At 41.7% G+C, this 18,093-nt stretch overlaps 1 protein-coding gene across 7 annotated transcripts in view; it reads right to left on the reverse strand.

Moving 5' to 3' along the window:
- Positions 1-18,093, reverse strand: part of znf536 (zinc finger protein 536) — a 278,944-nt gene that overhangs the window by 61,799 nt on the left and 199,052 nt on the right. For all 7 annotated transcript variants that reach the window (XM_056404930.1, XM_056405098.1, XM_056404841.1 and 4 more), the window contains 2 exons: positions 16,366-16,524; positions 6,709-8,496 (listed from right to left, as the gene is read on the reverse strand). In XM_056404930.1, the coding sequence (XP_056260905.1) occupies positions 6,709-8,496; positions 16,366-16,524 (1,947 nt within the window). The remainder of the gene's footprint in view (positions 1-6,708; positions 8,497-16,365; positions 16,525-18,093) is intronic.

An 18,093-nucleotide genomic window follows, 5' to 3' on the forward strand; every position in this document is an offset into this window, starting at 1 on the left:
CAGTGTCACTGACACTGTCGACTACTGAGGGTGAGCGATGTCTCATACAACTCAAGAACCGAGATCCAACCTCTTGTTTCAGCATAAAGGCCCGAAGTCTGAGTGTGACGTCCCAGCTGAGGTCTGTCTGTGTGCGTCTGCATTTTGCATGTGATCCTCATGTGTTATTGGGATTTTTTTATCAGGTGCTCCAGTTTCCACTCAAGGATTTACTCTACGTCTGCCCCATTCTTCATTCAACCTTTACATTTTTGCCATGTTGTGCATAAACAAAAAGAATTTTCAAGAATTTGAATGTAATTTACTTGCATTAAATTCTTAATATCACCAGTGGGAAGTAAAACATGAAATTAAGAACAATCAAATATATGAGTAAAAAGAATGTATCCACGTTTTGCCTTGTGATGAACACAAGCTCTGGTCTCTGTAATGTGTAATAATTGCGGTGAGTGATGTTGGTGTGTGTGTGCATGAACAGACACTGTCGGTTACTGTATCTGTTTTACACCAGCATATGTGCATCTAGCAGCATATGTGCGTGTGTGTGTCTGTCTGTCCTTGTGTGTGTGTGTGTGAGAAGCTTCATTTGTTATGCCTACCTTTCTTCCACTTAAACCAGAAAAAGTGAAAATTACACCAGTAATGCCAACTGTGATCCACTACATCTGCGCTTCACAGCGAGCCCACCAATCCCACCATATGTCTTTAATTATCATCATTGCTTTACAGAACCTGTTTCACACACACACCCACACATGCACACACACACACGCACACACTAGTCAGCCTTTTATTATAAGCATGTAAGCAGGCGTTTGAATGTTTGCCTGCGCCTCATGAGCACACAGATGTATAGATGTGTGTGTTTGTGTGCGTGTGTGTCTGTGTGTATGTGTGTGTGTGTGTGAGTACATTTCTTGCATATTGTTCTAATAAGACCTCAGTGTTCATGGTTCACACCCCTCACAGTGAAGGCAGGCTGGGATACATGCCCTCTGACAAAAGTAACTGATCACTAGTGAAACAACTAGTGCTGCATTTAAGATGAAATCACACACATGTACATGCACTTCTATCTTTGTGAGGACACTCACTGACAAAAAGGCATTCTCTAGCCCCTTAGCCTAAATCTTGACCCTCAAACAGCCTATGGCCAGAAGGGCCTCACTCTGTCAGGAAAATACTCGGTCCTCACTATGTAGCATTTATAAGTACACACACACACACACACACACACACACACACACACACACACACACACGCACACACACGCACACACACACACACACACACACACACACACACACACAAAATAAAATATATCTTCACTCAGTATCTATATTTTAAATGTGCAGAGTTCTACACTTCCTGCTTCCTGTCTGCAAATGGTGGCAAAGGTTAGTATGTGGGGCATTATCAGTTGTGATATCACCTTTTCAAGCTGCTGTATTAACTTTATTCTTGAGTTACATATTATTATACATTCCCTCGAAGGCCTTTCAGCAACAACCAGAGAAGTGGTGTAAACTGTGTGTTTCCAGTCAGAGATGTTGAGTGCACTGTACACACATTCTTTTTTAAATCAAAAAAAGGCTTCTAACTGAATTGTATTCTAGTTCACTGAAGACATGACATTTCTGATAGATCACTCCCTGTAGAGTTTGTGGGATGTTGTTGCAAAAGAGTCAGAATAAAAGTCAGAGATGGAAGAGTTAGTTAGCAAAAGGATGAATTACAGCGCCTTCAAAATAAAGCCCAACTTCAATTAAATTATTGATTTAAACTGACAGTTTTACACATTTAAACAATTCAGACTTTGTGTTGTAATGTGTCTTTTTGGCGCACAAAAACTGAACACATGGTTTTCATTTCAAATCGGTGATTAATATTGTTAAAACTGCACTTAAACCTCATTTAATGTTAAAATTAGCCCAATTTCAGTCAGTCAAAGAGACTCCATTTCTACTATTGCTGCATTACCGTGCTCCTTGCTGTTATTTGGTGACACAGAGGCACCGCTGTACTGTATGTGTTTATCCTCTCAAGTCTACAGAAATAGACTCTTTTTAGTGTCATCTAATGTGAGTACGGGAGGTGACGCTCTTAGAGAGTTTTTATCAGCGGCAACAAACATCGACAAACAACAGCACGTTTGAGGAGAACTATAGAGCTCCACGCGAGAGTACTTGTAAATTGGGAGTGATGGGTATAATTGATGAGAGAATATACAACCCCCCCACCTCCCCTCTCCTACCCACTAACTCTCTGTTTATGTAGCCTACTTCTCAAATTGCAAGAGGTGCTCAGCTTCCTCAACATTGCTCATCCAAGTCCTACAGTTCTATCAGCCCCCCCCCCCCCCCCCCCCAGCTTGTCAATCCCCGACCATCTGAAGTTCCGGTTGACATCAAATATATTAAATGAATGAGGGGTTCGAGGTAATGTAAGTAACACGATGTGCGGAGCAATGTTCGCAAGCAGTCGTGGCATGTATAGCACTGTTTGAATAATGTAATACTTCATGTTTGATAATGCATGGCTATAGATAGGTCTCCACTGCAGCCAAGTATTGATTGTGTTAAGCACATCTACAGTACAGCAAATGGTGTGGGGTTCATATCAATCTTTACACAGCACATTGTACCTCTGTAACCAGATACCTTGTCTGATTACAGAGACCTCAGGGCCACTGCTGCTGTTAATGACATTTATTGATAAATCCTCAGCCAATTTAGGGAGGTGTGGCTTAAAACTACAGATGTGTGAACGTGTGTGTGTGTGTGTATTTGTAATATGTCAAATTGTGGGCAGATTCATGTGCATTGCACCCCTTTTTTTTTTTTCTCCCCCCCCACCCCCACCCCCCTCCTATGGGCATACAAATGAAGAGACGGCCACTCCAGACGTGCAGTGCGTGCCCTACAACAAGTCCCATAGATTCAGAGGAGAATTTCGATATTAATGATTTATGCTGTATTTGCATACAAACCTAATGCAAACCCACTCCAGATAATCACATTTTGCCAGGTCTGAATTGAGTTTTGCGGACGTCTTTGCTGCCCCCACCTTCTCCACCCGCCAAATAACATTGGAATGTGTGGCTCTTGCTCTTCGTGCTGCGGGTGACCCCCAAGCACAAGTGCATTTTACTGTGGAACAAGTGTGTTTTTTTTTCATCCAATGTGTTATGTGTGGCAGCACTGGCAGCAGCGACAGTAGTAACAATGGTATCAGTGATAACAATACCATTGGTAGCTAATGGTAGAAGCAAATCTATCCAACTACTGAAATTCAATTTTTGTGTTTTGAGATACAAAAATACTTCTACTTCTATATAACACATTTATTTGGCCACAGGTGTCATATAAAATAAATAATCCACAGAACGCCATGTCCTTAAAGTAGCTCCACCTGGGCTATTAACAATCATTATATATAATATTATAACATACATCACAGACAGGAAGCATTCTAAATACAGTTTGCTATTAATTATCACATAGTTTGCGTACTTTTTTTTTTTTTTTTTTACTGGTAATTACAATTAAGTAGAAGTAGCACTTAGTACTTATGCCAAGGTTTCCCACCGCACTGAAGCTTTAATGATGTTCCTCACTTGTAAGTTTTCTTGGATAAAAGCATCTGTCAAATTAGTTAATGTAATGGAGTATTTTTACTTTGTGGTATTTATTCTTTTATTTAAATAAAAGATCAAAAACTTCTTCCACCACTTAGTAACAGTCTAAATAGTAAGAGAGGTAGTATTAGTTGTAGCAGTAAGAATAGCAGATTGCGTAGTATCAGTAGCAGCTGCAGTCGCATCAAGAACAGTATAAGTAGTGATACCAATTGCAGTAATAGCGTTTGTAGCAACAGCAGAAGTAGAGCTGTTTTTGTAGTAATGATAGTAATTATAACAGCAGTACTTGTGGCTGCAGTGGAGAGACTGTAATAGCAGTGATCATCATATCAGTCCTATTAATTCTTGCTATGGGTTTACATGGGGGGCTACAGCACGCAGTTCATCAGAGGGTTCACAGGTAAAAACTGACAGATAAATATACATTAATATTCAGACTCGAGCCTCCAGTTCATTAAGCGTGTGGTAAGAGTTACCCATCATACTACTCTGGGATCTACCTTTCAAAGTATCATTCAGTGAATTCAGCTTGTTCTTCACTAAAAAGATATGGATACATAAAGCTTTAAACATAAGATACAGTGTTGTATTATCTGGTACATACTGTATATCACTGTAACAGAACACACAGGGCAAGTCACACAAGGTCACACTAAGTGCTCCAACTCACATCTCGATTTTACTTGTGTTTCCTGTAATCTTTATATTTCTATGCTACCTTCAGAGCCATCTGAAACGATAAATATCTATTGCAAGGAAGTTGTATGTATAATAAGTTGTTGGTATTTCTAATTATCATGACTGACTGACTGAAACTAGGACAAAGTAACATGTAAGAAAGGCTTTTGTTCCATAGACAAAGGGAAATACTGTATAAACATCAAGCATTCCTAGTTGTGAAAGGATCTGCCCACGTTACGTAGCTTGATTTCACAAGTAGGAGCATTCTCACACAAAACCATATCTTTATTAAAAGAAATATATGCATATATATTTATACATCAATGTTTTATCGTTAAAATAGCCTAACGATGTCAAGATATGCAGAGAGCCCGGCTCCATTGCAGCGAGTAATATTGTGTTAGACGGAAAGGTCAGATGAACACATGTAGCTGCATTTCTTCATTATCAGAGGGGTCACTATTGTTATGGGTTAATGCATCTTTTACTGTATCTTTATGAAGCCGTGCCTGTAAACATGAGCTCTGCCTTGCATAAGGAAAATGCTGCATTATATTTTTATCCACACGAAAGAAAATATTTATGATTGTGAATCGCATTTGGCCGTACTGAAGTTAACACTGAGAAAAAAAAAAAAAGATCTACAATATAGTGTCTCTGGAACTTAACTCATGAGTTACCTGAGGTCCCCCCCCAAAAAAACAACCTTGAGGGTTTTTCTGAAATATTTGACGTCCATTCAAACCTTTGTTACTCAGCCTCTGAAGCAGATGGAAACATGAAATAAAAACCATTTAAGAGCTTCAACCGTTGACTTGTTGACTTGTAAATCATTGGCTTTGCCTTGGACATTATATATGGCTGGAAAAACATGCACATTTGTCAACATTCTCAGTTCAGTTTAACTTTCTTTTCTTTTTTTTTTTAAATGTTGATGATTAGGTTAAAGGGTGATTATTAATAAAAGCCGAGGGTTCAAGGTCTCAAGGGGTTTTCATTTCATGTTTGTATCTATCTGTTTCAGAGGCTGAGAAATAAAGGTTTCAGGCGAATCTTTACCTCTAGCTAGTGGTGATACTGGCTTGCAGATCCTCCTCCTCCTCCGACATGTCTGTCACCCTCAGCCTTGGCTAGCTGGTTAGCAGCTTAGCAGGTTAAAGTCAGTATTTGAATCTTCTAAGTTGTTGTTTTTCTTGTTTTCATTCAGGCAACTGCTGTAATCTGCTTCAATATCAGTCCCCTCGCTCAGATCGTGAGCCAACTTTAACTTTAAAAACTTTTTTTGCAGCTAAAACCGCTGATAAAACAAACAAAATACATCTCCCATAATGGATTTCTCCTTTCTGACACAAAATTCAGCAAATCACAAACCATTTCATCAGTCACATGTCTTAAAAAACAATGTAATCATATACTATGTGTGTTCATCTTATCCAGTCTTAATGGGAGAAACACGCGTACGCCGCTTCCGGTCTTAATGGGTTAATGAATGTAAAAAAGACACCTTTTTTTGTACATTTTTAAATGATTATTATTTGCTGGTTTGAATTAACAATGGACAATTTCCAACTAATTCAAACGTCTCAATTTCCAGTTTGAAGGAGCTGTCACAGATCGGACCTCAGCCTCTGTCTATGTAGTGTCTATAAAGTCATTGTTTGAAAGCTCAAAACCAACTTTGGGTTTTTACTTTCTTTCTATAGAGACACTTCAGCAACAAGCCCTAAACAGCAAAAGAGCATTGTAAAAAAAAAAAAAAAAAAGAAAAGAAGAAAAAGGACTTCCTTCTTCAGTCTCAAGGAGCAGCTATAACCTTAGCAGAATCATGAAAGTTGACAGTTCATTTTTCACAGGGTCATAGATCGACGAGTCTTATAAAGTAATGGGCTTTTGGGAGCCAGTTTTATGAGAGCTAAGATAGTTAAGAGACATGTGGAGGAGATGGCATGGGGAGCTGAGGTCCTGCTCTGACTCATCCAGGGTTATTCCCTGCATGCTGTGGGGTGGGAGGGAGGCGCTGCACTCCCAGTAATATAAACGCGTAATAAAGATTAATCTGTTGCTAGTCGCCAGGCTGATAGCTTCTAAACTTGCTTGAAATAAGGCTAAAATCACTTCAGAGCCAATCTCGAGACCTTTAGTGAGTGTCTGAGATTCCTATGTGGGTGTCAGGGAAAAAAAAAATGTATATATGTTTGCCTTGTGTGTTTAGTGTTTAGTGTTTTAGTGTGTATGCAGTGCAGGGAAAACTCAATTTGTGTTTCAACACATGTGCATTCATGACTCTTTTATGCGTGTAGTTCTTCTTCTGGTATAGGTGAATATATGTGTGTGTGTGTGAGAGCTTTATAGGAGTTACAGTGACCGTACTGTTTGAGCACACTTACCAGGTGCATCTGGCCTCTTCATGCCCCCCGTGGGTGCTCCTCCTGTGCCGCCTCCCAGGCCGTTGAATGCGGGGATGTTGTCGTTGCTGTAGGCTCTGAGGACAGACAGCATGTTCATCTGCTGCTCTAGGTGGGTCTGCTGCTCGGCCTTCAACAGTCCTGGAGGACCTCCGGGAGACAGGAGGCCCAGGCCCTGCTGCCACTGCTTCTCCAGCGGCAGAGCTTGGTTCTGGGCTTGGGGAACCAGAGACAGTGGTGCCATGGTAGAGGAAGATGCTACCAAACCGGCGCCACTCCTTGGGGGCAAGGAGGAGTCATCTTGGAGGTGTTTGGGGTGGTTCTGGAGGTGGTCTGAAGCTGGACTTCCGTCTTCCTCTCTCTCCATGTCCATTTGCCCATCCTCATCTCTGTCCTCCTCCTCTTCAGCCACTCCTCCCTCCTCTTCCTCTTCATCAGAGTGATTCTGTTGCTGCTGTCTCTTGGGGGTGGTTGAGGGGGTCTCATTGGCGCTGTGCACCCCAGCCTTTACAACCTCGTCATCTGATCCTGCCTGGTCCTCTTCAGCATCACCACGGGAGCCCCTTTCACCAATCTGGTCTTCCCCGGCTGAAGCTCCTCCTCCAAAGGCCTGGCTAGGTAGGTCAAGACCCTGCTCTGCTGGGGCGATATACCCCTGAAGGCCCTGGTTGGCCCTCGGTGATCCATCATACAAGCCACCAAACCGTCTGTAGAAGTCACTCTGGAAGGGATTGTAGGGCTGGTCCATGTGGTTGTTCCAGCCTCCCTGGCCTTTCTCTCCATCCCTGTCTCCATCTTTGTCAAGGGCCACACTGGAGGTCTTGGTGTTGGAGGAGTGGATGGTGGAGGTGGTCGGAGAGGTCTCTCCATGAAGCTCCTTGCCTGTATCAGACCGCTGTAGCTGGGCCTTACCCAGGTGGTTGGCCTGGAGGTGCAGAGCCATGAGCTCCAATGAGGAGGTGGAGAAGGAGCAGAAGAGGCAGCCGTGCCACGCCACGTTATCGTGGATAGTGACGGAGGAGCCGGGAAGAGATCCGGATGCAGACTCAGGCCGGACCGACACAGACAGGTCAAGTGGTTCGTACTGGGACCCAGGTTTTCCAGGCTCTGAATTGGGTTTGGCTTCAGCCTTCTCCTCTCTGTCCTGGTCAACCGAGATGGCCCGCTTGGCTTTGGGCTCACCGTTGTCGTGGTAGAGCTGGGCCTGGAGTTGGACTGGACTCTGGTTGTCCTTCATGTCTTTCTTCATGGAGCTGAGGACGAAGTTGTCCATGAAGGCCTGAAGAGAACCTTGAAAGTGGACTCCGTTTCCCATCATGCTTTGGTAAGCCCTGCTTAGGTCGGAGAAGCTAGCGGGACCTTCTGTCGCGGTTGGGACATGGGAGGAAGGGCCATCGGCTGTTTTCATGTTCTCGGCTGAGGAGGCGGAGTCAAAACGGCGGTCTCCGCGCTCACGATCTCGGTCATGCGGCGACATGATGCCGGCCGACGCCCACTGATGTGGCAGCAGTGGACCTGCCCTGAAGTCCAGGTTGGGAGGCATTCCCTTGAAAACATTACGGAGGACATCTGGTCGGGCAAAGATACCGCCGCCACTGGCTGTCTTCCCATGATCCTCTTTGTGGTCAGAGGAAGCGGTGTGGCCAGAGGATGGGCCTGAGGTGGTGGAGCCATTTTGACGCTCGCGGTGGTGGCGCTCCAGGTGGTACTTCAAACTGGCAGACTGGGTGCCGGCATAGTCACAATGAGGGCACCGGTAGGGTTTCTCTCCTGAGAGGTCAAGAAAGAGACAGAGAAACAGAAAAGGGAAAGGCAGGGAAAACAGTGAATAATTAACCTGATTATTAGATTGACTGGATATCAAAATCTATTTATTGGAGCAGGGAATGTGGACCCTAGGGTCATGTAACCTCCCTGAACAAAGAAAATTAGGTCAAATGAGTTGAGCTCACAAAAAAGATATGCATTTCATTAAGTACTGTAAAAAAGAGGATATTTTTGCAACTGCCTCACTTTCAGTTGGCATCCAAACACATGTGATTTCTAACTCCTCAAAAAATGACGAGGGAATAATGTCAAAAAAAAATGTCAAATAGCAATTTAAGAAGAAAAAATAAATAAAGCACAGAATGAAATAAACTGCAAAAACAAAATGATAATGAACAAGATCCCATGTCTTTTCTCTTCCACAGTCATCAGTTCTGCACCCCTTGATGTGTGTGTGTGTGTGTGTCTCTCACTGCATGTGTATTGGGATGTGGGTGTGGGTGTGTAGGCATCTGAATATGGGTCGATCCGGCTTGATCCAGCAAGCCAGCCATCACCGAGTGAGCCATCACTCACATCAGCACAATAAAAAACATTTCACCATATGGCGCTTTCAGTCCACTATAAGAGATAATATTTTTTCAACTGACAACAAAACTGTCTCGATGCTATCTGCGCGCACACGAGCAAGGGCGGGGGCGGAGGTTGTGGCTAGGTTTCTGTTTGTGTGTTTGTGTATGTGTGTGTGTGTGTGTTTGTGTTTGTGTGTGTGTGTGTGTGTGTGTGTGTGTGTGTATGGGGTCATCCTGCCTCTGTTGTGGCCTTGTTTACTGTCAGGCCCTGACGATGAGAATGCAATTTCTCAGATATTCCCTATTTGCAGTTTATCTCAAGAAGCATAAATCAGCCACGGCACAAGATCTCCCCAACCACTGCCACACGCTGCAACACAAATATGGATGATACACTACAATGCAAAAATAAGTTGATGAGTATTTAAAAAAAAAAAGAAAAAAAAAAAAAAGAGGAAATGTGCAGGCAACATATGTGAACCACATGCTTGCAGTTGCAGTGAAGCCTTATGATAAAGAACAATATGATTCACCACAGGATACACAGATCAAAGTGATTTATATTATGGTAAAAGAGGGGTGAATCTGTTGTGTAACATTTACATATATTTATTTATGGTGCTCACACATATTCATGAATATTCTTGATAATGGTATAACACCAGCATTATTCTGCCAGAAGTGGATCTTCCATTGCAATGATACTTATGTTGAAATAGAACACATCCTGCTAGCAATTATAATAGGCTTGGAGTCTGAGCCAGCTTTGGATTCATTAAACAATGAACAGAGAGGCGAAAAATGCTAAGCTTGATTTTTTTTTTTAATTAATTTATTTATTTTTTTAATGTATACACATAAAAAGTTCCCAGAGTGGAATTTCTGTTAGAGGGATAACAGTAACAGAACAGAGAGAGGAAAAAGAAATAAAAAAGGAATGGTAGTGGTGTTTTGTGTGTATGCACATTTCTATATATATATATATATACACAGTATAGGGTCTTAAAATGTTTAGATTATACACATGGAAACCATTTTATAAAAGGAAAAAAATGCATTGTTACGCAAGGCTGGCTTGAATGATTTAAGTCGGGCTGTGTAGTAAATCATGGATATAATTAGCAAATGGCATACTGCTCAAGTAATTTATCATTATTTAGAGGGCACCATTCCAGAAAAAGACTCTGCGATCTGCGGACCTACTGCAGAGTTCTCAAATAAAGGGCCACAAACACCAACTCAATACAATATTGATACAGGCGAGGAAAGAAAAGGAGGGTATACAAAAGAAAATTGAAGGTGGAAATGCTGAGGAGAGGAGGGACAAAGAATGAGGGAGACAAAAAAAAAAAAAAAAGAAGGAGCATGCAGAGAGACAGATAGCCCTGACTATAGATAGAAAGACAGTGATTTGATATCTTTTCTCTTACACTAGAGTGGCTATAAAACATAGAGTATATTTAAAATAAACCATACGAGATGAGCTTTTAACCCAATAAGTGCTTCTCCTGTGAGCTGCCGAACAGAGGCTCAGTGCTGATTTAATAAGGAAACGTCCCTGATGCAAATGATCATTCTCAATTCCTCTAACTGGACAAAATGATATTCTAGGAGCCAAATTAGACAGAAATTAGACTGATCTGATCTTTTCCTTTTTTTCCTCCTCCTGTTTTTTTTTTCTTTCCTTATAAAAGGTTGTTAATGTTCATGAGAGGAAAATAAAGATTAATGTGGCATATAGATATCTGAAATGAGAATGAAAATCACAGATTGTACGTTTGACACTCCCCTTTGATGTTTACAGAGGAAGGTAAACTGAAAATAAACACACGCGCCCTCAGAGAGCGATCGGTTTGTTCCGATTTTCTATTAAAATTAAGAATTTAAATATATCTGGAGTGAGTCAGACAGACGACAAGTGAATCGCTGCATTTACTTCTGTTTACGTACGTGTGTGTGAGTGTGTGTGTGTGTGTGTGTGTGCGTGCGTGCGTCTGCACCATGTGGAATGTGTGCGAACACATGTTTATGCATGTGTGTCGGGCCTGAGCCTGTGTGTATGTATGTGTGTGTGTTTGTGTCTTACAGGGCCATTTGGACTGGCTAAGACATCTGCTCCATCATACGTCAGGGGCCTGGTGTGACATCTGGGGAATATACTGTATCCTGCCTTGCAACATTACACACAATTTACTGCTAAAGGTCATTATGTACCCGTTAATCCACTTTTAATTGATATCAGCGCAAACAGCACAACCTCCCAGCCACATGACAGATCACTGCCACCACAAAACCAGGAAATTGCTGTTTGGGAGTTAAAAATAGATTGATAAACTTTCCTTTTTTATTTATTTTTTGCTCTTGTCCTTCTTCACTTTTTTGTTGCACTTTGGACATTTTACTCTTGACAAAGGTGAATGATAGATGCACCAATATAGCTGTCTTAGCTTTGACTTTAAAAACTGGAGCTCATAAACATCTACATGAAACCTTTGTGGCTATAAATTATCATTCTCCTGATTGCTGTACTGGGATCTGCTCCCTCCACAGTGTGTCTGCACTTCATGTTGCATGTACTTATTTCCTCTGGCTGTGTGTGTAAAGTGTGACAGCACCATAGATACAAGTAAAGAGAAATACCCCCCGAAACCTGTACAGAGGGGCAATTAAAGTGGCTTAGATAGATATAGCACACCGGAGGATGAATTTCCTTTTGCCAGAAGGATGGAAAAGAAAAACAAGTGGGATGTTTGACAGACTTAATAATGGATAGAAGCTGTTTTAGGAATATCTGCTTAAGTTAGTGGCTACTAGTGGATTGCGACATGCCTTAATACTGTTTGACAACATATAGATGCATAGTGTACCCAATGGCAAATATGATGCATTTAAGGATAATGCTGACATGCCTGACTATTTTTCTTATGCTCAATAAACTAAAATATACAGTTCCTTGAAATAAAGTTAGCTCCCAAAGTAGCTGTAGTTTTGGGCACATGTCACTCCAACAGCAGTAAATAGTACATGTATTTGGGACTATTTTTAGCAATGGATTAATACACATTTTGGTGCTTTAGTGTGCATTTCCAGCACCAGGGTAGTGTAATGTGGGACTGAGTCAAAATGTTATATCACCCAATGCAACAGCATCTCATTGGTGTTGCCTTTAATCGCTTTTGGACAATAGATCCTGTATAGAAATATGCACCAGGTGGCAAATATATTAAATTTGTGCCGTTGTATTGAAGATAATGTATGTTAGAGATTGGAAATGGAGGAAGAAAAAAAGGAAGCAGTAAGAAAAAAAAAGAAATATATTAGGAAGGAGATACTGAAAGAATTAGGAGTGAAGGGAGGAAGGAGGAGGCAAAGGAGTGAGAGGGATGGAGTGGGAGATCACAGGTCCCTCTTGATTCATCCTGATTACAAGGTTAGGTTAAGGTTAAGTGACATGGGCAAGTCCTGGCTCTCCTCTTTCTCTTTCCCCCTCTCTTTGTCTCACCCTCTCATCGTTTAAAGGTGAGCAGGGACTCTTATTGGTTATGCAGCCCTGCCTGAAGTTATGTGTGGCTATTGTCAAGAGCGAGGACCTTTTTATTTTTTACACACAGCTGCTTACTGCTAAATAGTGCCTTGTCCAGAAGGGGACAATCTGGGCCTCTAATTGCTGTCACTGAAGCCTAGATTCATTATGTGACTTTCCCATTAAAATGTGAGCATTAATTTGTATAATGAAATATCACCCTCTGCAGTGTGTTCATTAGCTGTGGCCCCACACTGTAGCGCCACAGCAGCACAATGTTAGCTACCTAGAAAACTGTGGTTAATTTTGCTAATGGATATTTTCCCACTCACTGTTCAAGAGGAAATTAATACTGTAACATTAGCTCTTTAACTTTTGGAGAAATTTAAATTCACTTCATTCCTTTCAAGCTGGTGTTAGTCGCTCATTAATCTCTGCGTTGCGTTGCACAATGCTGCCTCGACCGGCTTGCTAGGCAATTCCATTGTGTCACTCACATTGCATTAGGATGAAGGGGAGCTCGGCTGTCATCTGTGAATTTCTCTGCATTGTCACCAGAGCACAGAGAGGATCTTTAGCTGCTGTAAAAGTCATCTCGTGGATGTAATCAGGATGTCACAGTGGAGCTGCTATGATTAGGTTATAGGAATGATTTAAAGGCCACATATTGGGGATGCATCAAGCTGTTTTTCTCTCCGTGCGTAGAGGACTATGCTAAACCTGTGCTTAGATAGGCTCACATCCAAAGATACATTCCTTTCCAAAAGACAACATCCTTTCTAACCTTTCTTGCTCTTGCTCCTGGATGCAGAGGGCTCCTTTTTTATTCCATTGTATTTTCGAGATATGAATGGATAAATGTAGAATATACTGTGTGGATGAAATTAGATGGACCTACTTGTCTGTGTGTGTTTTGCCAAATGAATTAACGCCAGGCCCGGGCTGAGGTCTCTGCTTTCTCCATGATAAAATATGGCCCTCATGGGTATCCTTACTGTACTACTCAAAGCAGACATAACTCAGCTCTCTCACCACCAGATAACAGATGCTTCCCGAAAACCACCACCGTCTCTATCGCAGCCTGGCTGTGACCTGGTTGTACTATTTAACATAAGGATCTTAATTATTTGAGTATACACCAGATGTAGCATGCTACAATATAAAGCGTTTCCTCTAATTCCTTTCCAGATCTGAGGTACAGTATGTGTGTCTTATTAAGGAGAGCAAAAGGGGGTTACAGTGCTGGTGGTCTCTCATTCTGCCTTTTAAGTGCATGGAAAAGGAAGAAGAAAAAAAAAAGAAGCAAAGGAGACAGAGAAGGAGAATAAAAAGAAAAGCAAGCTTTGATTCTTCTCAGCTGTAAGGGATTTCCATTTCCAGTTGTGAGCGTTTTAGCCTCGGCGTCCCTGCTGGCACCCAAGGATTATTTCATAGTGAAGTGTAGAAACTAACAAAAAGGTCAGGACGGTCAAACTCAAGCTTTTCAAGAACATCTTGAGGAACTGAGGGGTAAATGTTTGACAGAAGAGGAAATTTCTGCAAGTCATGTTTTTTTTTTTTATTAGTGTTCTCATGACTGTGTTGGGTCCATTGACAAAATTCTATTATATTGTCAGGAAAGCATACTTTTATGCCTCTTTTCCTTAACAGACCTTAACATTACTCACTACCCCTTTGTTAAAGCATTTACATCTAGGTTACAGGTATTAAGCTGCACTCCTGTCCAGGTGATCCAGGTAATCTGTAGGTATTATGTTAATTCCTTGTTCAAGGAGGCTTTTACTGGACAAATGGTGGTTACTACCCTACAAGAAGCAGTGTGTCTTCTAACCATGATCTTTACTCAACTTTATAGGAGCTATTTGTAAGTTTTACTATTGCTACATAGCTAACATTAGCATTAACAGCTGTTTACTTACCAGTCTAGAAGAAAAGTTGTGAGTTAAGCATCAAACTTTACTCCTTTACTCTTCAGCGGTGGAAAGCCAATCTTAACTTTTGTCTCTATCACATCTTTTTCTTCTACTAAAATTAGCACACTAAACAGCTAGCCGCGGCCTGCACACGGCAACTCATCGTAACCTCCAATCTGCCCTGAAGATGTAGCGCTGCCAAGAGGGCGTATTATAGCATCTTGTCTTGTAGGTGCAACGATGGCCGAAGCTCTTGTGCAACAATGACCACCACCCGCTCCTGGCAAGTTACAAATAGCCCCTTTAACCTTATATGAGCTATGTGTAAGTTTTGCTATCGCTACATAGCCAGCGTTAGCATTAACAGCTGTTTACTTAAGAGTCTTGCAGAGAGCTTCATCCATCATGTTTACAATACAAGAAGTTATAATATGTCCTCTGAGCAGTGCTAGAGCAGCATGGACACGACAGAGACTCGATATCGGAAAGTGACAAGAAGGGCTGACTGGTCTGGAGCTAGCTGGTTAGCGTGCTAACTTCAGCTTCCACTGCTGGAGACAGCTTTTGGCGAGTAAAGGAATGAAGTTTGTTGCTGAACTTGCAATGTTTCCTCTAGACTGGTAAATAAACAGCTGTTAATGCGAATGTTAGCTATGTAGCAACAGTAAATAACTCATTTAACCATAGTGTAATAGATATTGGCAAAAGGAAGGATTTGAAAAGCATTAGCATTAGTAACTGTTCTTCACTTCTTTAACAGCAAAGCGTCTTAATATCACAATTCACTCTTTCCAGTTTGGAAACAATGACTCTCTGCGGGAAAAACTTAGAGGTGAGGAATCACCTTATGAGGCCCACCAGCTAGAAGCAGGTGTCCTTGTAAAGTTGTCCTCTGTGTTGTCTAATTGTGACTTTAACCTGGATAGTCAGTGGGGCGTTTGTACCTTGCAGAGGGTTAGAACCCTGGCTACTGTCCACAGTCCACATCATTACTCTGACTGCTGCCTTAACCTCCAAGCAACGACCAACATGCAGGTTCATCACAGAACTGCCTGAGCCTGGGCTGGTAGGATGTATGGGCCAGAGAGTACACAGCTCAGAGGGTTTGGACGCGTGACTGAAAAATAAAACTAAATCTATTAGGCACATCATCTCACGCGTATCCCTAAACTGTGGACAGGCCAGCTTTGTTTTGGCTTGAAAGTTATTCAGAGTTAGCGAGTGTGAAATTGCCCTCTGAGTGATGTCATCGGAGGACACTGAACCCTTGTTGTGTTAATTAGAGCTCAATGAAATGATGAGTATGAAAAAAACAGACTAACAATGGCCTTAAACCTCAGTGAGGGACACTGTTGGGAAACGTGTGTTCCTTCTTAGGAATAGTTTGATGTAGTTGTCTTTATGTCAATTTGAAGAAAAATGCATGAAAATCTAAATCTGATAAGAATGCACAGAAAATATCACTATGATTACATCTCATTGACTACTGATCAGGACGTGTGATTTGGAAAACCATAACCATTCGTGCACTTTATTCTTTGTTTCTTTCTTACTCTTGCATTAAAATAAATCCTGTTTAAAGGTTTCCCAGGACAACTAATGCAGTATTCATCAATTACAATATTAATATGCGATCAATCAATCTGCATCATATCCATCATATCAGTGGCAGATTTTGACTCCAATATCTGATTAGGCCAATATTCATAAACCAATATGTCAGTCTAACCCCAGAAGGAATGTCAGTACAAGTAGTAAAGTAAATTTTGCATGAAGTACAATAAATGTTTAATTGCTGGAGAAATGCACTCTGAGCCTGGACTTGGCTGGGGGGGGGGGGTGATATCCTTGGACGTTTACTGACCTGTATGTATCCGCAGATGAACTTTGAGATGATGAGAGGTGCGGAAGGACTTGCCACAGTAGGGGCAATCCTTGGAGGATGAGCCCATGCTCCGCTCGCGATGCTGGGACAGAGGCGGCTGAATGCTCCCCGCTGCCTTTCCCAAGTCCTCCCCAACATCTGGAGCGCACACAGAGACAGCACAAGGAGGGAGAGACAAATTGAAGGTGTGTTGAGTGCCACTTCAAACCGCCCCTCCACACATCACAACACAACACGTTTTTTTTTTTTTTTTTTCTTCCTTTCTCCTCTGTCTGTCTCTCATTGTCCCTCGTTTCCCTTGCTCAAATGTGCGAACGCTACACAAAGTCAAACACATCAAACAGGTTCACGGGCCGCGCTATTTTCCTCGCTGACAGAACGCTGACAGTTCATAAGCTTTTCAGTTTCTTTAGAAACACCATAGTCCTGAGATACCCCCCCATCCCCCCCCACCCCTCCCTCCCTCCCTCTTCAACTCAAACACACCCTCCCTCAACACCGCCACCTGCACCACCACCGCCTCTCCTTTTCTCCTCCTGTTTTTCTTTTTTTATCCTTTGCTATCATCATCATTCCTATTAAGCATATGCTAGATTGCAGTGAAAATTAACAATACAAAATAAGACAGAAAGAAAGAGAGAAGAAAAAAAGCGAGAGATAAATTGGGCTATGTCAGCATCGCTGGATCTCCTCGCATCTCTTCCTGCGACCTGATTTTGACAGGTAGTTGTCAGAGATATGATAGGGTGATAACGGTTTTGACCCCGCCCTCTGCCACTTCCTCCGCCGCTCACCAAAAAACGATGATGCGTAGTTTAGTACGAAGGCACTCTGTTATCAACACAATCACCTTTCTGAATATGAGTCTAGAAGATGAGTGGCAACAACCTGGGAATGTGTTGACAGCAGCATAATCTGAGGTGAGGGTGTCATCATCAGATTGTGCACACTGGCCTTGTTGTACTAAAGGTTAAGAGCCTGTGATGTGCTGACAGTCGGTGAGTTTAAAGCCTTGAGCAACACAGTTAAGTTAAAAAAGAAACAAAAAGAAGTACATAACAGATTGTTTGATATATCTTGTATCCTGAAGCTGTTAAATTAAAAATATCTAGTTCAAATAGCATTTGATGGATGTCACTGTGCAGGAGGTTCATCATCAACTCACACCGTGCAGAACTGTCAAGACAGATTTACGGATTTCACAGCAAAGTATAAATTCATATTAAAATATTTTTTCTTTTATTTTTAAAAGGTCACATATTTTTCACTTTTTCTGTTTTATTTGAAATTTTGATGTCCACAAGAATATAGATTTAATTACCAAAAATGCACTTAGCCTCCCTTCTGATTGACTGATGATTTTAGCACACAGAGAAACCAAATCTTAAAAGGCTGGATGGTGATCCATGTGGTCCATGATGGAAGGGTTTTGGGCATGACTGAGAGCAGTGACTGCTTTGTTGTGACATCACAAATTTACAGAAGTCCTGATGGCTGGTTTTAAGGCTAAGTTTCTGAACACATGCTGTGTGCATTTCTATGTGGACTGAGCACTTTGATACTTTCACAGTATTAATATAGAACCTAGACCTCCTTTATAATCAGACAGCACATGGACATCTACCTTTAGAATATATGAGACCTTTAAATATTTGTGCTTTCTTCTTTTTTTCTTTCCTTTTTTGCTGCAGGCTGCCATGTCAATAT

Source organism: Seriola aureovittata, chromosome 1 (assembly GCF_021018895.1).
Source record: "Seriola aureovittata isolate HTS-2021-v1 ecotype China chromosome 1, ASM2101889v1, whole genome shotgun sequence".
Lineage (NCBI taxonomy): Eukaryota > Metazoa > Chordata > Actinopteri > Carangiformes > Carangidae > Seriola > Seriola aureovittata.